We start from the raw sequence: 21,233 nt of genomic DNA on the forward strand, positions 1-21,233 counted from the left end.
AGCTCGCTAGCACGACACGACACGACACGACACAACACGTGGGATGGGTCGTGCATGGGCTTCATTTATGGAAGAGATCCACGAGCCCGAGCGACAAGAGTTTCCCTTGGCCCGTTCTAGATACACCCCATTTGACATGAGGCACACTGGGCCCTTCACGTGGCCTACACAACCCGACACGTGTCAGCTTTAATGTTTGATAAGTTGATTCAGTTAAGCGATTTTGTTTGGCAGTCTTAGGTTTGTGGTTTACCTAACGCTTACCTTTTCTTAGGTGTACTATGTTGCGCCAACCTATTATCGCTTCTACCTAGCGAATCTCGAAATCTTCGAATACTTACCATATTTTCATCTCTCTCCCCTCTTCAATCTTTTTCGGTCTCTCATTCCAATTTATCTGTAATTTCATTGTGTTTGTTCTTCAATATCCGATTAAGTTATTTGATTTCATGAAAAAATTTGGATCGAATTTGTAATTGTCCGATAAGGGAAAATAATAAGTGTATAGGTCGATTTCCTACCCTACGGGCGTAGGCCATTGCCTAGTGAGTTAGGGTTTTCACAAATTAGGATGGACAAAGGGAAGTAAAGAACCACCAACAAGCCTTTTACAAATTAAGTTCTATATTACCATTTTACCAGTCATGTAAAACTGGTAAAAGCGAATGATTATAGAAGTTTGGACTATTAGAACTTTGAGTTCATGATTTATTGGCCAATAAAATTAAGAAAGCATTATGTTACAAGTTTCAAATACAAAAATGAAATCTGGCTTTTCCTTTCATTTATTTGGGTAGTACCTATCTTCTACTACAGGTGAAATATATATCCAATCTAAATTGTTAACCTATGAGTCAGTATCAACTATCAAGTGCTTGCTAGTGAGGATATTCTATAGCAGACAAGTAAGTTAGTTGTTGGGGGTGCCTCTCTCATCTTAAATCAATTTCTTCAACAAAACAACCACAGAAAACAAGCTAAAAACCAAGACAAAAATCGATCTTCTGGGAATGAATCATGGACATTTACTTAGCTTTCGAACTTCTAATGGTATAAACAATTGAACCATTGTTGTTAGCAGATAAATCAATGGAGTATTTTGTTTATGCTTTAGCTTTAATTTACGTGCTCCTGTGCAAATCCTCCGTCTTTTGAGACGTGATTCCAGCAGAGATGCTCTGTTCTTTAGGACGTGGTAATTAACATCACTGCCATCTCCGGATCTTTTGAGGCATGGTAATTAACATGAATGCCGTCTGCTGATTCTTTGAGACGTGGTAATTAATCATTAACGCCTTTCTCCTGATTCTCTCAGAGATGCCTGATTGGGTATGATGCCTCTCCAAATTCTATGCCTGAAATGGAGGCATACAGTTTAATCAGTGAGGTAAACCATAATGATAGGCCCTAATATCAAACCAATAACAAAGACAAGTGAGGATATTAAACAATAATACAACTTAGACAAAACATGTATAAATCTTCCAACTCCAAGGGATTATTATCACACAATAATACAACTATATACACAGTAATTTTAGAGAGGTTATACCATTTCATGTTAATACGCCGCATATAAGGGCACTAATTTCATACAAATAATAAAAACCTTGTTGACTAGAAGAACAATACAATCATTTGCAGGTTGACCGCACCTCTCAGAAGAAGACAAGCCAACTGAGATTACAACTACGGCACTTCATTTGCTCTAGTGGACAATCAAATAAAAAAAATAGACAATAATGCTTGAAAGCCAAATACATCAATCTCTAGTTTTCCCGTTTTACTCTTCCTTTAGGAAATAAAACCACATTCCCTCCCCTACCCTCGTCTTATTTTCTGTTTTCTAACATTTCTAGCAAGAAATAGCCTAGTTGCATCAAATTATCAATATAAGTCTAAGCTGCACAAGTTAAGCACACAGCTATAATGTAAGAAAAATACCAAGTAAATGACAGAAGACTAGGTTTCCAAAGGCCATGCAGTTGAAATTTAACACAATCCTTCAAGACCATCACAAATATGAAGTAGAATATTGCGAAATACAGGCATTCGGTAGCCTTTAGACTTCGGCATAAAGTGGAAAGGAAAACTTACCAAACTCTAGGTCACCCCCATCTTTGTATGTGATATGCCTTCTCTGAGAGGAGTGTTGCCTCTGAACGGCAATTCCAAAGATTTGGTGTCACCTTCTTTCTCTTTGTCCAATGTGAATTCCAGTTGTTTCTCCACAGACTTTAAAATAGCCATGCGTTTTGTTCTTAACCGATATGGTGGAGATGCATTAAAAGACATTCCGTTGCAAAATGCAGTCACAACAGAGGGATGAGACGGAGGAGTGGGAACCAAGCCTTCATCCTGATGCCTCGATTGATGAATTGCACTTAGCTGATCAATTGAAGATGAGCATCCACCTTTTTCGTCAAATTTTCCGTTCTTTTGGGTTTGAGGGGTGTGAAATTGCACCCTTCTCTTTCTCATTATGGAAGGAGTATTAGGAAACGTCATTGCTGCAACTTTCAATATAGATTCTGGGCTCTGAACAGAAGCACCGTTGCTCTTCACACTAGGTGGAGTGAAGAACCCTATGCGTGATGTCAGCAGTGCTGGACTGCAATCAGGCTGCGTACAGCTGTTGGTTAAATTTGATTCTGATGGACTACAGGTTTCGTACTGAGGTGGTTTATAGTATAATGACCCATAAACAGGCTGTACAGGTGTAACAGCATCTTCGTTTTGAACAACTCTATCAGCATTCCTGCATCTATCAAACAATGGCAACGACAACGGCAAAGAATTTGAATTTCTGTAACTGTGTTCTAGATGCGATGATTGCTCTACAACATCTGAATCAGCACACTCATCAACATGACAGCTGGCTGGACCCGTTTCCTGAAGTTCGCTAGACAGACCCAACTTGGTATTTGTCCCTCCTGGTACGTGAAAATCTGTACCACCTGAAGATGTCTGAGCAGATGAATCGGATTCTTTATTAGAACCAACCATCAATTTCTCACTACAAGTGGGTCTCTCTGTATCTCGTACATTATTTTGGAGATTATTCTTTGCAACAGGTGGGAGTTTACCAGTGGCCAAATAAAAATCTAGCTTCTTCTTCAAAGAACTGTTCCAGTGATTTTTTATTGCATTATCAGTCCTATGACAAACAGCAGAAAGATGGTGTTAGAGGAAACTTGACAAGGTAAAATTTCAGGTTATAAAGTCAACAAGAGAAACACCTAGTCAGAATTTAACAGCCCAGTCTAATTAAGGCAGCGACACAAAAGGAGGGCCGCTCAATTCAAGTGATCAACAAAAAGTTTACATCTTTGTCAAAGGGTCAACCTTTATTTCTTCAGGACTTCAGACATTAAATTTTTTTAAAGGAAAAGAACTTTGAAGTGCAACGAAAAAGGTAAAAGCTAATCAAGTTTCATTAACAGTCTAACTTATCCAGGGAAACAGTCTAACTTATCCAGGGAAACAGTCTAAAGTAGACTGAGCCACATAGTCGGTGGTCCAATGCATTACCATACGCAGTAAAACTTATTGTAGTCAAGGACCTCCCAGGTATCTTCTTAAAGTAGACTGAGCCACATCACTGTGAGTGCTAATAAATCAAATCTTAGGCTTTCACAAATAATATATGGGTCCAAATCTCTATTTTAGGGGGTTGCTCTCTTAAGCCTTGTACTTGTTATAAGAGGATTGAAGTGCGAATAGGAAAGTAAAACCTAAAATAGATCTCCAAGAGGGCTGATCTATCAATCTCACGGATTTGATAAAAGTATTGCATGTCCCATGTTCCACCCTTGTTTTTTTATCAATAGAATCCTTGACGCTTGAATCATAGATCAGAATAAAACAAAAACTTTATTGACAGTTTTTGTAGATATCTGAGATTATAACACTTTCCCTACATACATCATGTGAAACAGAGAGGGAACCTGCAAATCATTTCATATGAACTCCATGAACTTCTCAGATTTACTCCGAACCACAAAACTTCAGCAATTAATGAGCAAAAGTATTAATGCAAGTGTCATAGCGTCTCAACTATGCATGAGCCAAAGGACTAGCAGCTTAAGCACTTCATCCCTCGAACTTGTACATACTAGAATCACATGATGACAACAGAGAGCGGAACTGCAAGCTATTACTTCTGAACTCTATAAACTTCTCAAACTTGCACCAAACCAATAAACCTAACTGTCAAATCTAGACCAAACTACTCAAACCCTTTAACTTTCTCAAGCTTAAACTCGTCAGCGCGGCAGACTTATTTCCAGCCTAGATATTTTTGTCAGAGCCCATGAGACATGCAATAAGAGATTGATATTTGCACCTTGGATGTGCAACTACAGATTGGCACTGCAGACCCATACTGGTTTCCATTAGAACTTGTTAGAGAGAGGGGAGAAGGTTAACTTTTTTTCTCGAGTCCCCGGCCTATACAGTTAAGCCGAACTAGAGAGGGCAGAACAAGAAGATTGACCACTTTTTATCTCGAGTCCCCAACAAGAAGGTTGAAACTTGACAATGGACCCACTCTCGCTTCTGACAAAACTTCAACTAAAGTTTGCTCAAGTGGGATCTCACTTTTGGTTATTCCAACATTGGCAACTTGGTTTAATTGTTTTATGTGCCACGTAAATAAAATTCACCTCAGGTTGCATTGGTGATGAGAACGGATCCATTATCGCTAAACAAGTGTATAGTTAGGACTAATTATGTGACTCTAATAGCTCAAGATTATTAGAGCATCTCCAATGGTAAACTACAACGTGTTGTAGCGTGGATTGCCACATCATATTTTTAGGCTACACACTTTAAAGCTACGAACTTTTGCAATGGTGGGCTACGATACTTGTACCTTGCAGAATATAAAATATATAACTTTTGTAGTACACCTGTCATAATTTAAGTGTGTAACCTGTTCCGATAAGCCAATTAAAACTGAAAGATAAATAGAAAATCCCCTTCTAAGAAAACAACCATCTTTACTCACCTTCCGGGTAAAAACTTGGCTATTTCAGCCCACTTGTTCCCATACATACGATGTGCATTCATCAAAGCTAGTTCTTCATCCAATGTCCAAGCATCTTTCTTTATATCCGGATTCAAATGATTGTGCCACCTGCGAGAAAACTAATTATTTAGCCTAAGTTGTGATATAATAACATCAGTTCACTGACAGCCATAAGCAGTAGAGCAGAGTGATATTTGTATCTGAAAGAGAGCCAACGCCTTTAACCCAACCCACTTAAAGGGTTGAAGAGCATCTTATCAGCCCCTATGAGATCAGAATGGGACCCAAATCTTAACTTCCCAAGGCCAAGGCCATCCTCTTATTGTTTCTTTTGGCTGTGAAATGTTACAATCCCACCACAAGAGATCAAAATTCCAGGGTTATGTGGGATTTATATACATCTATAGCTCCTATGAGATGCTTGGGAGTGAAATCTTAACTATCCAAGGCCAAGGTCAGCCTCTTATAGTTATGGTACTTTGGCTTTAAAAATTGAAAAATGCGATATGTTACGATGCCGCCACAAGAGACTCACATTCCAGGCTTTACAGTGGCTTATGTTGGTCCTATATACATTTATGAGCCCTTCCATTCTTTAAGACAGCTTTTGGGGTTAGGCTCACCCAAAACACCTATTTTACATGGATAATCAGAGATGGCGATGCAATTGATCATCAAATATCACAAAAGTCACACAAGTACATGTCAAAGGAGGGGTGTTGATGATTTATGGATAGAGCCACAACTTTACATCAGTCCATACATCGATCTAGAAAATGAAACATTATAATTTGTTTGTAAGCTTACCGTTCCCGACATTGCTTCCCAATACGCCCTGGTAATGACTTGGCTATCACAGACCACTTAGTAGGGCCATATCTTGCCACTAACTCAACAATTTTTTCATCCTCCTGCGACCAAAATGGGATAAAACAATACATAAAAGAATCCCAACTAACTTCAAAATTACCCAAGGAGATGAAATTGGCGTCTGACCTCTTGAGTCCATGGTCCCTTAACAAGCTCAGGATTAAGAACTTTTTGCCATCTGTGTAGGCACTGTACTTCAGATCTATCAGGGAAGAACTCGGCTGCATACATCGTAGCGTGCATAAGTAATTATATCGACACCAGCTTCGGTTATCTGACTAAATGCAGACATGAAATATATAGACTAATGGTCTCAAAATTAGAAGATATGCTTTATTCCATACATATTCGTCATCAAAACAATAAGAGTTGGACAAGCCCTCATATGCAATTTAAATTGACAATTGAAAAAAGTATCTAAGTAGGTTCTTTTCATACTTTTTTATGCCTAAACAAGGCAATGAAAACCATTTTAACAAAACGAGGAAAAGTTTGACAAGTAGTAAATTTTTTATTTATTTTCATTCCTAGAAATGAGACATGATAAGAAATATTACTACTGTAGGAATCAACGTCTTACACTCTTATCCTGACAGCTATACCAAAATTTAAAATCGACAGATAGATTTGCAGCACTTCAAAACAGATTTAAAACTCTTGGAAGTAAGTAAAGTTTTAGTTCTTTTCATACCCTTCTATATACGGAGTAGTTGCAAAAAAAAGATTATAATACGCACCATGTGTTACATGGTAATGAACCAATAACCTCTTGGTAATTGATAACCCAATTGGTCAATACAAACACGCTTTTATTAATTACTAGACATCACATAGATAATTATGATACAAAGCCTGAACAATAACACATTTGCACTAATCCAAAACTGATACAATGCAAAACTGATTCTCATGGGACCACCAAAATGTAAGGTCAGTAACATAAAAGCCAAAGTTTACCAAAGTTCTTGGAGAACTATTTTTTTTAATACTTATATCTTCCCACTACTAAAAGTTAGGGTGCCACACTCTCTCTCATTCAATTAAATTAACACCCAACTATCTCCTATCATATATTTTTATTAAAATAACAATTGATAACTACACTAAAACATATCACCTAAAACTATGTGCTAAAAGAAAGGGGTACATTATTAGTGGAAAGAGGAGGTTCTATGACTTTGAGGAATAGGGTTTGACTGAAGTAACCAAGCTTATACATTTCATTTATGGATTCCCTCCAGGGCTCAAGACCCATTTTTTATTCAATAGGTGCTGACTCAAACCTATGGGGGTGTTTGGTTAGGAGAGGTTTGAGGGAAAAAGAGCTTTTTGGGGTGAATTGGAGGTTCGACCTTTAGAAAAAGCTAATGGGAAGTGTTTGGTTAGGAGAGGATTGGAAGAGAGTTTTGGGGTGAAAAAGCTAATTTTGGAAAAGCTATTAATATAGGAGCTTTTTACAATTAGAGGTTTGAAAAAGTGGATGAAAATGATTATTTTGTCCTACTATTGCCCATAATTACAACCACTATCAATCTTGGTACCCTACATATTTTTCTCTTAAAAACATTACTCAAACTTTCTTTTTCATTTCACCCTATTTACTATATTAGTTTTTCTTGTTGTAATAAATTTTATATTAGTACTTTGAAGCAATTGAAGTATATTGCAATCATACTTAAAAGGAAAATTTGGTAATATTAATCCAACCTTTGGCCAATTTTCTTTTATTAAGCCCACCTACGACATATTTTTTAATAATTCCACCTTTACTACCCAACGACTTTTATTGGGCCCAATACGTCATAAACCTATTGTAGGCGGTAATATGTCCCTACGTGGCAGTACTCTCTCTCGTTATATTCAGTCATCATCATCAATTCATCACCATCTCGATGACTTTTTCACCGATTACTGGTCACTTAAGCCTAATAAAAGTCGTTTGGTAGTAAAGGTGGGATTATTAAAAAATATGTCGTAGGTGGGATTAATAAAAGAAAACCGGCCAAAGGTTGGATTAATATTACCAAATTATCCTACTTAAAATATCATTAGTAATATTTCTCTATTTGAAAAATATATATTAATAAACAATTTAAGTTAAGAATTTTATTTTATTTTAAATTATTTTATTTAGTTAATGTTTATTAGAAAAATATAAAGGAGAAAAAAAATTAACACAATAAACTATTTGTCTAATATTAATAAGAAACAAAGTATGTCAATGTCCTTAATGGTCATTTTACATATTAAACAGCTAACGTCTATCAGCTAATTTACCAAACACTTTTACCCAAACAGCTAATGCAACCAGCTAGTCAAAACAGCTAATGCAAACAGCTAGCCGCTAACAGCTAACATCTATCAGCTAACATCTATCAGCTAATTTACCAAACACTTTTACCCAAACAGCTAATGCAACCAGCTAGTCAAAACAGCTAATGCAAACAGCTAGCCGCTAACAGCTAGTCAAACCAGCTATCAGCTAACAGCTAACAGCTCCTAACCAAACAAGGCCTATATCTTCCTATATATGTATCACCTGCCCCCTTCCTGTTCTCCCTTTTTTGTACTAAATGCCAGTCTTCAGTGTAATCTAAAATTCATGCACTGCAATACTCATGCCTTGCAAAAGAGAGCCTTAGCATAAAAAATAAAATAAAATTCAAATCATAATAATGGTAACTGTGTTGACTCTCGGATTTTATGTTGCATTTTACAGTCATCAGTGCAAACTTAAAAGCTGGAAACTTTCCACTGTATTGTAGTTCAATAAACTATTGACAGGTATGTTTCCTGGTTAGGGTGGGGTAGAAAATATAGAGGTTAGGATGGGGGTGGTGCTTAGGGGGTTTCGACATGAGACTGACAATAGATTTTCTCTCCCAGAGTTTCTCTTTTTCCTCATTCCATATGACGAGAAATGTGCAAGACAAGATTTCTCACACTAATATGGGCTCCATAAGCATCAAGTTTGCAAAAATTCAACCAAACATTTACAAAGTTAGCTATAATTCAAACCCAAAACTAATTTTGCACTCAGAGAACCTCAATTTATACAAGCTCAATGTCAAAATGGTGTAAATTATCACATTGTATAATAAATGAAGGTAACAAACCTATTTTTTTCCAGCTCTTTCCTTTGAAAGTGGAAACTGCGTTTCTTAATGTTTCATCCTGCAAATAGCACTAGTCCTTTATTAGCCAGAAAAATGAATTGCAAATACAAGACAGTAATAAGGAAACCATGAGAAAAACTGGTATGAATTGCATGCCAAAGTGTCATATTTTATAAATCCATACATATTCAGCCCTTAAAGCTAGCAGTACAACAGAAAAGAGTGCAAATACAAGCAACAACGACAGTGTGGGAAATCATGAGCAAAACTGGTACATGTGAGTTGCATCATTGCCAGAGTGGCATCTGTGTGTATACCTGCATGTATTCATTCATAGCAGCTAAAACTTGACTTAAAAAAAAACACAGTTCCATGTCTTGGCAGAAATATTATCTTTAGCACTAACCTCGTCTAAAGTCCATCCACCCTTCGCTCGCCTAATCGGTCCTGTAGTCCTCCTACAAAAAACGTTTTCGTACATTAAGGCCACATAACAAAGTATCGATATAAGATGTAGATTGTGCTCATTCATATGCCATGGTATGGTGACTCTTGCAAGATTATATGGAGTACGTTGCTTTAGAACGGCTCATCATGATACTAATCAGCTGATGGACACATGCTTTTGGGTACACAGATTGAGAAGCAACAATAATATGCCTAGTCAAGGAGCACCATCACCCATCCTACTACAACATAAAAGCATACACCTTAACATTGCAAAAAAATTAACCATTCCATGTAAATCGCCATTTTCCCCCTTTCTGGGCAATTAAGAAGTTTTAAGATACATAGTAATTACTAACTCAATAGATTGCCGAACAACATCACAACTTCTCTGATATCCTCAGATATAACAGTATGTAATATGGATATCCAAAAAATAAAACAGTAAACTGAATTCATCCAGGGGACCGTAGTATCATACCGACATGAGATAATTAACATCAACCAAATGGCATTACAACAATTAATAGGACTTAACATTGAAACACGAAAGAGCAAGTTGAGCTTCCGATACCTATGAGAAGGCGAAGTGGCAACTGGGCTACTAACACCCGAAGACTTGAGACTAACACTAGCACTACCCTCCTCTTCAGAAACTGATGAACTCGAAGCAGCAGCTGATTGTTTGTTCTCCAAACAACACTCCTCCGCTTTCAAATCACCTTCTGCCATCTTGATTTCTACTACTCTGTAGTACAAATTGCAAAACCAGACATCCTAATTGCAATCACCAACCTAATTTAATTAACCACAAAATTGAACTCATTATTTAAAGACACATAAAACCAGAAAACAGGATACAAAAATTAACAAATCAAAATCATAAACCCTAAAATCAAATTCCTCTAATCTCAATTTTTAACTGTGCGTAATCAACACAAATAAAACACGGATCTTAGCTTCAATTACCAGATCAAAGCCAAAACCCAGCTAAAATCAACCAGAAAAAACCTTGAATTCTTCAAAGGAACGCGAAAAACTTCGATTTTGCAACGTATTTAAATTCAATCAAACAAAATATTAATGAAAAAGGGAAGAAATCCATCAAATTTGCAAAGAAAGCCGTATAATTGAAATCAAATTAATAATAATAAAAAAAAACTAACCTGAAAAAACTGGCGGGAATCAAACGGGAAAAATAAACAATCTTAGGTTGCCGTTGAAAACTACAACAGCAGATTCTAGACAGAGAAAGAGAGCGGTTTGCCCGTTGAAGGGAGAGAGAACGAAAGAACCAAAATAAAAGAAATAAAAAGGAATATATAAGATCACCGACGTAGCCGTTTGGTGCCGTTAGAAGGAGATTCGTGAGTTATATTTGGCTGCTGAGAAACCCTATAACTTAACGACCGTTGACGGTTTATAGATTAACGTTGGGCTTAAAAATAAAGGAAGAAAATAAGTTTGAACCTCAAACGGCACACTTGTGTTGTGGGAAGACTAGTCGTTAGTTGTGATGCTTTCCCGGGCGTTCTCTGGCCGTTGGATTAAATTGTGAAAGTCAGTGTTTTAGATTTTGTTGAGATCTGTAAGGGTAGCTTGTAGACCCGTTAAAAATCGATCCGACTTGAAACCTTATCCGAAAATACAGAGTCTTGAATAATATTACATGTACCTAATTTATGATTCCGAAAAATTCGAATAGTAATGGGTCAAAATCCAACCGAACTCGTTTTTTACCCAACTGATTGAAAAGCGTTGTATTGAAGTAATAAATTAAATTATAAGAAAATTTAAGCACAATAAACACTTCGTTGTTACTATTGTTGGATGTAACATGATTTTGATTTCAATTATACTCCATTTTATGGTTAAAGTATAAAATCGTCTGTGAAAATTTGTTAATTTGTGCGCATATTTTGTATATTCGTTATACAAACTAATGAAAATATAATACGCGTTTTAAAATCCCTCAACCCGTTGGGTCGACCCGATCCCGAAATTTATGGAGATCTTGAACAAGCATTTGTAAATCCGAACTCGGAGTGACCGACCTGAATCGAAAATAATTTTTAAGAATCCTACTCGACCGACCCGTTTGATAGATCTTGGAGCTGGTGTGGACAATATTTTAATGTGATTGAGGAAGTTTCATGTTATTTGGTGTCCCTTTTTCACTTATAAGTCCATTTAAATGGTGTATATTTACCGATAGGCAAAGATAGGGGGGCACCATCCCTAAAAAAATTAATAAAAGTTAAAGTCAATCATATGATTCTCAATAAATCACGTTACTTCAACGACAAGTAGAAGAGAGTTAGTTACTGTTGGGATTTGTAAGGTCGCATGTTTTACAATGATCAGCGTGATTTAAATCCATTATAGCATTGTAGGCATGGAAATTTCGTAATTCGTGTCACGTCAGATATTATCGGGGTCAAAAGTCAAAGTATTGACTCAATAATTATTTGATGGTCAATAAAAGTAATTAATTTGGCCCATTTTAGTTATTTTATTCAAACCATAATATTTGTAACGGATTTTTCATGAAATACCCCGAGTTTTGGCATAATTCACCAAATGCCCCTCGACTTTCAGAAATTCATAAGATACCCATGTTTCAAAACATAATGCACCAAATACCCTTATTTCAAAACTTAATACAACAAATATCTTTAATGACGTCATCAAAGCTATAATCAATCAATTAACATCTAATTAAATCAACTAATCCCCGATTAACACCCTAATTAACCTATCCATAACAAACCTAATTAACCCACCCATTTTTTTTTCTTTTCTCTCTCTTCTTCCTCCTTCCTCCTTCCATCAACTCACCACTTTTTTTCCATTGAAGCCAAACCAAATTCCATCATATTTAATCACACAAAATAATCAAAACAATTGAACGAATTTAACGAATTTAAAACCCCATAATTAATTGAATGGATTACAACCCCAAAAATAGATTTGGTTATATTATCAGATACGACTACAGCTGGAAACTCTTTTGGATGAGAAGGCTGGTTTGGATCATGAAAATTCAGTACATGCTCGTGAAAATCGATTTCTGAGAGAAATTGTTGAATATCACCAATTGACAATGCAAGACGTTGTGTATTTGGATGAGGGTGCTGAAGAAGTGACGAAAGTTTACCCATTCTCTATGGATAATACCAAGGTTCTCTCTAGTACCCCCAACATCACCAAATTATCTCACAGAAGGTTCCTCCCTCGGCTTTCAAGAGATAAAGGAAGAGGATGATTTGGAGTATAACATAAAGGAAGAGGAGGAATTGGAATATAACATAGAGAGAACATGAGTTGGTGGTGCAGCCGGAAACCAAATAAAATCAGTCGCCGATCTGCTTCCACCGTCGCTGCTGATGTTGTTAGTGTTGCTTGGTGGCGATGGTGGCAGCTGGCAAGTCGATAATCCCGGTGGAAGTGGAGATCCATGGAAGAAACTGGAAGAAAAAGTGGGGGAGAGAGAAAAGAAAAAAGAAAAAAAATGCTTAATTAGGAGTTTAATGGATTAATTGGGAAAAAATGGGTTAATGGGTGAGTTAAATGGGTTAATTAGGGTTGATGACGTCATAAGGGTACTTGGTGTATTATGTTTTGAAACATGGGTATTTTATGAATTTCCGAAAGTCGAGGGGCATTTGGTGAATTACGCCAAAATTCAGGGGTATTTCATGAAAAATCCGTATTTTTAATGATTAAACCTGAAAATGGGTTAAATTGTTATAAATGTGTCATGATTACCCAATCCAAACTAAAAGGCCCAAAGCACATTGAAAACCCTAAAAGTCTCCTCACAATATAAATACAAGATTTTCATCTCATTTGCGGGGGGATAGACGGCAAAACCTAAAACTCTCAAATACTCTTCTTGCCAGTCAAGTCACAACTTTCTCCCTAGAAGAACACCAAGCATCCAAATCGACATGACGTGACGTTTTAGAAGATCAACCTTGGACGAGATCAAGCTCGAAGGCCCTTATTCAAGAAGATCAAACTCGTTCTTGAGCAACACCAAATCGTCATCAAATCATCCCGGTGGAAGAAGAACAACAAGCATACAAAATTGACGGGTCGTTCTATTCTACATCAACATTATTGAACGAGATCAAGCCCGAAGGCCCTCATTCAAGAACCAAATCAAATTTGTATGTGGACTAAATCAAACAAGTCCGTGAGCCAAGTCAAATTCAAAGTGGAGATCAAATCAGAGGAGCAAACATTAGAGATTGTACCCAAAATACAAAATTCAATAAAATTATATTTTGTCACAAAGTTTGATTCTATTATTTAGTAGAATTGAAATTTGTGTTTACAAGCATAAACATATTTTTTCAAAATATTATCAAAAAATATAGTTTAGGCCTTTTAACTGTAACACCCCCATATTTAAGCCTATTTTAAAGATACTAATACGAATTATTAGCTTGACTAATTATTAAAAATTTCGGCAGCACTTCCCCTAAATATGGACAACCTAAAATATTATTTAGAGAATTACATCATAATTTCTTAACCTGCTTCAATTACATTATTCCAACAAATAAATTTCCCCATACACCTTCAGGGTGTTACTGCTACACCTACATATAAAGTAGATGCAACGCTAAGTGCTATTCATACTACATAACTAAAATAATTTAAATAACTTAAACACAATTATTATAGTCTTACACAAAAGTACACTTTAACTAAGTTCCCAACTTTACTTCACGTGTACTCAAAATTCAACGCCATTAATTACCTGCATCTCCTGCTCACCATAATTAAATGGGTCGTCGCAGGTTCAATCCCAAAGGGGAAAACAATAAAACAAACACCAAACAAAGAAAAAGAATCAGTAAAGCTGGTAGCCACCACTCCACTCAGTAAAATAAATATTAAAGAAATCATAGAAGCATAAACAAGTTAAATAATATACAAAAGTTCTAGACATCGTTTTCAAATAATTTTGAATAATAAAGATGAAACACATTGAGTCCTGTTAGTAGTTAAGTAAGTAATAGAGATTACTAATGGTTCTCTATTGGAGCTCTCCTCTAATCGTATAAACCTTATCTCATATATTCCTAATTCCTTGAATTCTCCATTCTAAGTAGATCCGGAAGCCCCTGACAATCTACTGAACAATAGATAGACCGGGGAGCCCCTGACAGTCTATTTGAGATGTACCCGGGACCCCCTGACAGTACATTCATTCTTCGTTGGCCAACTATTTTCAATAACCTCTAGTGTGCACACCCCCCAACTCTAGCTTTTACGTGATCCGGGAGCCCCTGAACAGTCACACCAGAGATGAGGACGGTTTACCATCTTGCCACATACGGCGATAATTAATTCTAAATTGCCACATACGGCGAAAATCATTAAATCCCACAATCACCTTAAACTCAAGTCTCCAACACTCAAAAAGTTTCTCTGTTTATAATTGAATGTAATTAGCTCACTCCCATTCAATCTTCCGATTCTATAACTTGATCACCAATACAAAATATGATATTCGCTATTAATCTAAACCATAAAGTATCACCATTCTCTAATTCATTTACTCATATCAAACATCCACACTATGGTAAATAAATCCAACAAGGCAAATTTCACATGTTCACATCACCAATACAATAGTTTTATTATAGAAATCTATTAAGAGTAATTCGTAAAACATCTTTGACAATTCAATGTGTATTGAAAACATTAGCAAAACCAAAGTTTAAAACTTTTATAAGAGAGGTTGTTTAATATTGTAAAATAAATATTCATAGATTTGCATTTAAGTCGTTAACACATAAATTCAAAGGTTATATATGAATGAAAGAGGTGTCCATGGGGTTACCTTGAGCAAGCTCTTAGCGCAATTTCGGATGTTCTATTCCCCTACTCATTCTTCTACTCCAAAGTTAAATCGAAATCCATAAGAATATAAATGATAGTTAGTCCCTTGCTTAGAAATTCTAAAATTTGTTTGATCTAAATTCTAAAACTAGCTTATTTCATCTCTTTTCCCTAAAGTGTGAAATAAAAGTATGTCTTTAAGTTATAATAACAAAGTACACAAGAGTTGAATTCATAAATATCATTTATACGTTTATAGTAACTTACTTTCTAACATAGGCGTAGAAATTCAAAACTAATTTGTTTAATATAATTCTAAAATAAGAGCATATATACATAAATCTGAAAATATAAACAACTTCCTAAATACATGGACATGTGCTTAAAACATTTAATCTTGGAAAATATTCATCTTAAAACCATTCTAAAACAATATGAAAATACTTATAAAAGCTTTATTCAAAAATATATTTAAATAATAACAATTGATTATATTTCAATAGAATAACTTACTAATTTCATAATATTCATAATATTCATAATTCAAAGTAAAGAAGTAAAATGAACTTTAAGTATTTCAATAGAATTATATCACAGTTGAAATCAATAATTACTTATAAGTCTAAACTTTGATTTCCAATTAAACTAATTAAATTTAGATTATATTCTTTGAAACTTGGAAAGGCAGAAAATATAAATCCAATTGAATAGTTAGGGTTTGATATTTATGCAAATTAAAATCTGAATCTATCAATAAAAGGAAAAGGGGTTGCCGTCACCACCACTACCGGAGACCTGAAGCCGCCGGCAGCAGCGACGGCGGTGCTGCAGCCGCGCGACAGAATAGCAGCAGCGGTTATCTCATTTTTTTAATTTTTTTTTGAATTAAATAGAAAAGGGGAGAGAAAGAAGAGAGGAGGGGTGGCTACCTGCAGCGGCGTGATGGCGGCGGTGAGCTGAGGTGGGGCAGCGACGGTGGGGCGACGCAAGGAGGGGAGAAGGAACGAAGTAGAAGTGAAGGAAAAGGAGGGAGTTACTGGAGAAGTGAGATGGGGTTAAGGAAACCCAAATGATTTTTTTCTAGAAATTGTTTTCTAGTGGCTTGAATCCTTGATGACTAATCATGGGTTAATGGGACACTTGGAAACTTAGCAAGCAATTTACAATTAAATTCAGCCAACTAAAATTATATATGAAACTCTTTAAATTAATTTCCTTGCAATACTTTAATTTAGAAAAAAAAATCATGTTAATTAATAATTTAAGTAATGTACCAATATTCATGAAAACAAAATAGAAATCATAATGTCACAATTAGTCTCGAGTTAAATTTTATTTTTAGAATAATATAAAAATCGAAAATCTCAAAATGAAAAATTTCTAAATTTTAGCTAGGGTGAGGATTAATCACACTTTAGGGAAAAGAGATGAAATTTCCGATTCATTTAATCCGGTGATCTGTTACGTGTCATTGGTGTGACCTTGTAGGTTCAGTCAAGAGTAAGTTGTGAGTTCAATATCCATTAGAACTCACTGATCAGAAGCATTGCTCCAGCTAGCTGTTCCGATCACTTGATCTCACTGAATTAATTGTTCGCAATTAATCTGAACCTTGGTATTAGACTTAATGCTGTTGGAAATTCTCATTGGGAAACACAAAGGAAAAAAGGGTGAGTGAAAATTCAAGAGTCCCACATTGGAAAAACTCTTCATATTCCTCTTGTTTATTAATTGGGGAATGAGTGTAACTCTTGTTTAAGAAAGTGTGAGAATGGTATGGGTGGACACATCACACACACGCGCGCGCGCCGGGCCGGGCGCGGGCCGCGGGCCGTGGGCCTTGGGCCTTGGTACTTGGTACTTGGTACTTGGGAATGCGGTTCGCGGGCGTGGGGTGGGTTTTGTGGGTCAACCCTATTCTTTTTGGTAACTGGACCGTTTTGCTTAAGTCATTGTTACGGGAATCTGTATTGATTACGTAACCGTTGGATTAATTACCATTAATTACGTCCGTTACTACATTCAATGTCTCTGACCGTTTTTGGCTGTTGCAACATTCATTCCCTCAGCCGTTTTTGTCTGTTGCAATGCTTTCCTTCTAATTATTTAAATCAGAGTTTCAGTTCCCTTCACACAGAAAATCATACACACAAAATACGAAAACACATTCTTACTCTCACACAAAATTGCTCTCGGTTTTGGGCATACGTTCTGACTCCATCCGGCTTTGTGAGTGCACACAACGTCGGAGTTGCGCTAATCCTGGAGGGCGACCGCATTTTGTTCTACTGCACCGGGAGGTAGCGCGGAATCGTCTTTTAGGACAGTGGGTGTCCACGACGCAACAATTGTTATTCGTTCAGTTCATCGAATCAGATAAGTTTGTTCTAATTTTCGCTTTAATCGCAACAAATGCACCTTGGGTGAAGGACATATTTCCTTCAATCTCCCACTTGTCATTCAGACAAGTGTGCATCCACATTTCTTTTTCACTTAGTGTTACTTACTGAACATAAGGTAAGATCCAAGCCATCCTTATTAGGTCCAGAAGTGTTTCTCGGATTACGGAATTCAACTGTCAAACTTTTGCAGAAGGTTAAGCCTAACCATTCTGAGCACGGCCATGCATTTTACAGTATCTAACTCTCCGAGAGGCCTTGTTACACAACAACACCATATCCTATCAAAGATAGGAGGACAATCCATTCTTGCAATCTATGAATACTCACTTTGATTCATAGTACGCCCAATAACTGCTTTTATAGCCTCCTTTTACGGTACGACGTTTAGCTAGTATCAAAGCGAACTAATTCTCAAACGAGCAAACATAATCGCTCATGTTCCGAGGAACGGTTTCTAATCACCATTAATGAGAACTACCTATGACATGACTTTAATCTCTTAAAGCGTTCTCATGGTCAATCCGATACAAGATCCAATAAGTATCTATGCAAAAGATTCTGACATCCAGTCACTCTAGTTCAAGAAACAGAACTAAGTAATCTACTTGCAATCTAATCTTCATTAGTCATTGGTCGTCCACCTTTCAATGACCTGGATTAGGGATCCTTTGTGACTTCAATATTCAAGTTCACTTATGGGTGTTTCTTTGCCAAAGAATCCATCTTGACATCCCATTTGAATGATTTGAATCACATGAACTTATCATTTAATTATAAACCACAATTAAATGAATATGAAATAAATAAATTTCATAAATATGAAATGGTTAAACCAATTGTTTTAAACATAGATCTAACAGATGTTCTAAAACAATACTTAGAAAATCAAAGCCATTCTCCAACATGCTTGATTCCCATAGTTGCTACATGTGCGTTGTGTTTCACTTGTGGCAACGGTTTAGTCAATGGATCCGCGACGTTGTCGTCAGTTCCAACCTTGAAAATCTTGATTTCCTTTCTTTCAACGATCTCTCGAAGTATATGAAATCGCCGCAGTACGTGCTTGGACTTCTGGTGGCTCCTAGGCTCCTTTGCCTGGGCAATGGCTCCGCTATTGTCGCAATACAAAGCCACTGGTCCTTTAATGGAGGGGACAACACCAAGTTCTTCGATGAACTTCCGAATCCAAACACCTTCCTTTGCTGCTTCTGAGGCAACAATGTACTCGGCTTCAGTTGTAGAATCCGCAATAGTGCTTTGCTTAGCACTTTTCCAGCTTACTGCTCCGCCGTTGAGGCAGAACACAAACCCAGACTGTGATCTGAAATCATCTCTGTCGGTTTGAAAGCTTGCGTCCGTATAGCCCTTAACAATCAACTCATCTGTACCACCATAAACCAGAAACTGATCCTTAGTCCTTTTCAGGTACTTTAGGATGTTCTTGGCAGCAGTCCAATGCGCCTCACCTGGTTCTGTCTGGTACCTGCTCGTTGCACTGAGTGCGAACGAAACATCCGGCCTTGTACAAATCATAGCATACATGATGGATCCAATAGCCGAAGCGTATGGAATTCCACTCATCTTTCTACGCTCATCAGATGTTTTGGGACACTGATTCTTGCTTAGATATACGCCATGTGACATGGGTAGATGGCCTCTCTTGGCTTCCATCATATTGAACCTAGCTAGCACTTTGTCAATGTAAGTGCTTTGGCTTAGTCCAATCATCCTCTTAGATCTATCCCTATAGATCTTGATGCCCAATATGTACTGTGCCTCTCCTAAGTCCTTCATTGAGAAACACTTTCCGAGCCAAGTCTTTACAGACTCCAGCATAGGAATGTCGTTTCCAATAAGTAGTATGTCGTCAACATACAAGACTAGGAATGCAATTTTACTCCCACTGACCTTCTTGCACTACAAGAAAACAGTCGTTTTCTGACCAAATTTTCTGACTAAACAAAATGTAGTCAGTAAAATATAAATTCACCGACTATTTAAATTGTAGTTGTTAAATTTGCTTGTTACCGACTATTTTAAAGTAGTCGGTAATGTACGACCACTTTTCAGATAAATTACGACCACTATGCAGTCGTGAATTAAAGTCGACCAACACAAATGTTTGGGAAAAAGTAGCGACTACTTTTACCGACCAATTTTATTACCTACTACCTTTTGTAGTCGTAATTTACCGACTAAAAACTGTTAGTCGTAAAAAAAGATATATACCGACTACTCTGTAGTTGGTAAAAAAGTTAAAAAAAAATTAAATAAATAAAAATATTAACGACCAATGATGATGACCAAAATCTGGTCGTTATTCTTAACATCAGACCACCTCTCATGTTTTGGTCGGTTAATTTCACCAACTTCAATTCCAGCAACTTCAAAACAACAAACAAGAGCCTTTTATAAAAAAGGTTCAGATCTGAAATTCAAACTCACACCACATAACCCACCGTCGCCGGCTAACCCACCATCGCCGGCCAGCCCAAAACGCAGGCCACCCACCGTCGCCGGCCAACCCACGACGCAGGCCACCTGCGACGTAGCCACCGACTATAATTCCACCAACGACGCAATCAACCACAAACGACGCATTCAACCACCACCGACTTCCACCAACGACGCATTCAACCACCAATGCCTCCCTCTCTCCCTTCTTAGGTACATCTCTTTATTATTTAATTGATTTAGTATATTTCAATTTTTCAAACCCTAACCAATTTCGTTAATTGATTTAATATTATGTTGATTTATGATTATGATTGATATGGATCTATGTTGATTTTATTTTATTTATTTATTTTATTTGTTGATTTTTTTTTTGTTGATTTTTTTGTTGATTTTTTATTTTTTTTGTTGCTTTATTTGTCGATCTAAATTTTGATTTTTTTTTTTTTTTTTTATTTTTGTTGCTTTATTTGTCGATTATTTTAGTTGTTGATTTATTAATTTGTTAGTGATTGAGTGAATATAGTTGATTTAAAACAAGAAACTTAATTAGCTAGTATAATAATAATATTCTTTAAAAAAGTGTAAGCGCAAATGTTGGTAAAAAAGATAATGTATATTGTAAAGGGGTTGTCAAAAATGGATGCCCATGTATTATACATTTGTGTATATATACATTTGTGCAATGGCCTCAAATCTCAATGACACTCAATCCTCCAAACAAACTGGATAGATTTTTTAAAGGGCTGTTGATGATTATGATGAACATTGAAAAACTACCACCATTCACAGCTTGATTTGCGTATTTCTTAATTTATATGTTATATGGAAAGGGATAGAGAAGAAAATCGTTTTAATATCTTCTTACTCTGACTCTCTAAGTTTATAAAATAACTAGTGTGTAGTTCGAGTGTTGCCCTAAAGTTTTGATTTTAGCAAGATGTATCTTTTTAATATGTACACGTATAGGTGGTCTCGTTATTGGATTGTTGTGGTGACATAAGATTATTAACGGATCAACTATTTCCCAATCTGAAGCCTTATATCTGGAAATCAAAA

At 36.4% G+C, this 21,233-nt stretch overlaps 1 protein-coding gene across 2 annotated transcripts; it reads right to left on the minus strand.

Annotated features, from left to right (window-relative positions):
- Positions 1–890: 890 nt before the first annotated feature.
- On the minus strand, positions 891–10,821 carry LOC110806097 (transcription factor MYB3R-3). Of its 2 annotated transcripts, none has more exons than XM_022011738.2 (9): positions 10,629–10,821; positions 10,037–10,210; positions 9,422–9,473; positions 9,016–9,073; positions 6,026–6,120; positions 5,837–5,940; positions 5,009–5,137; positions 2,098–3,157; positions 891–1,355 (listed from the first exon to the last, which is right to left on the minus strand). In XM_022011738.2, exons 2-8 carry the CDS (start codon positions 10,192–10,194, stop codon positions 2,104–2,106), a joined length of 1,650 nt encoding a protein of 549 aa, XP_021867430.1. In that variant the 5' UTR covers positions 10,195–10,210; positions 10,629–10,821; the 3' UTR covers positions 891–1,355; positions 2,098–2,103. The 2 variants fall into 2 exon arrangements, with proteins under 2 accessions (XP_021867430.1, XP_021867429.1); XM_022011737.2 differs by having other exon boundaries at positions 10,037–10,257; positions 10,629–10,794.
- Positions 10,822–21,233: the final 10,412 nt, after the last annotated feature.

This window comes from Spinacia oleracea, chromosome 5, assembly GCF_020520425.1.
Source record: "Spinacia oleracea cultivar Varoflay chromosome 5, BTI_SOV_V1, whole genome shotgun sequence".
NCBI lineage: Eukaryota > Viridiplantae > Streptophyta > Magnoliopsida > Caryophyllales > Amaranthaceae > Spinacia > Spinacia oleracea.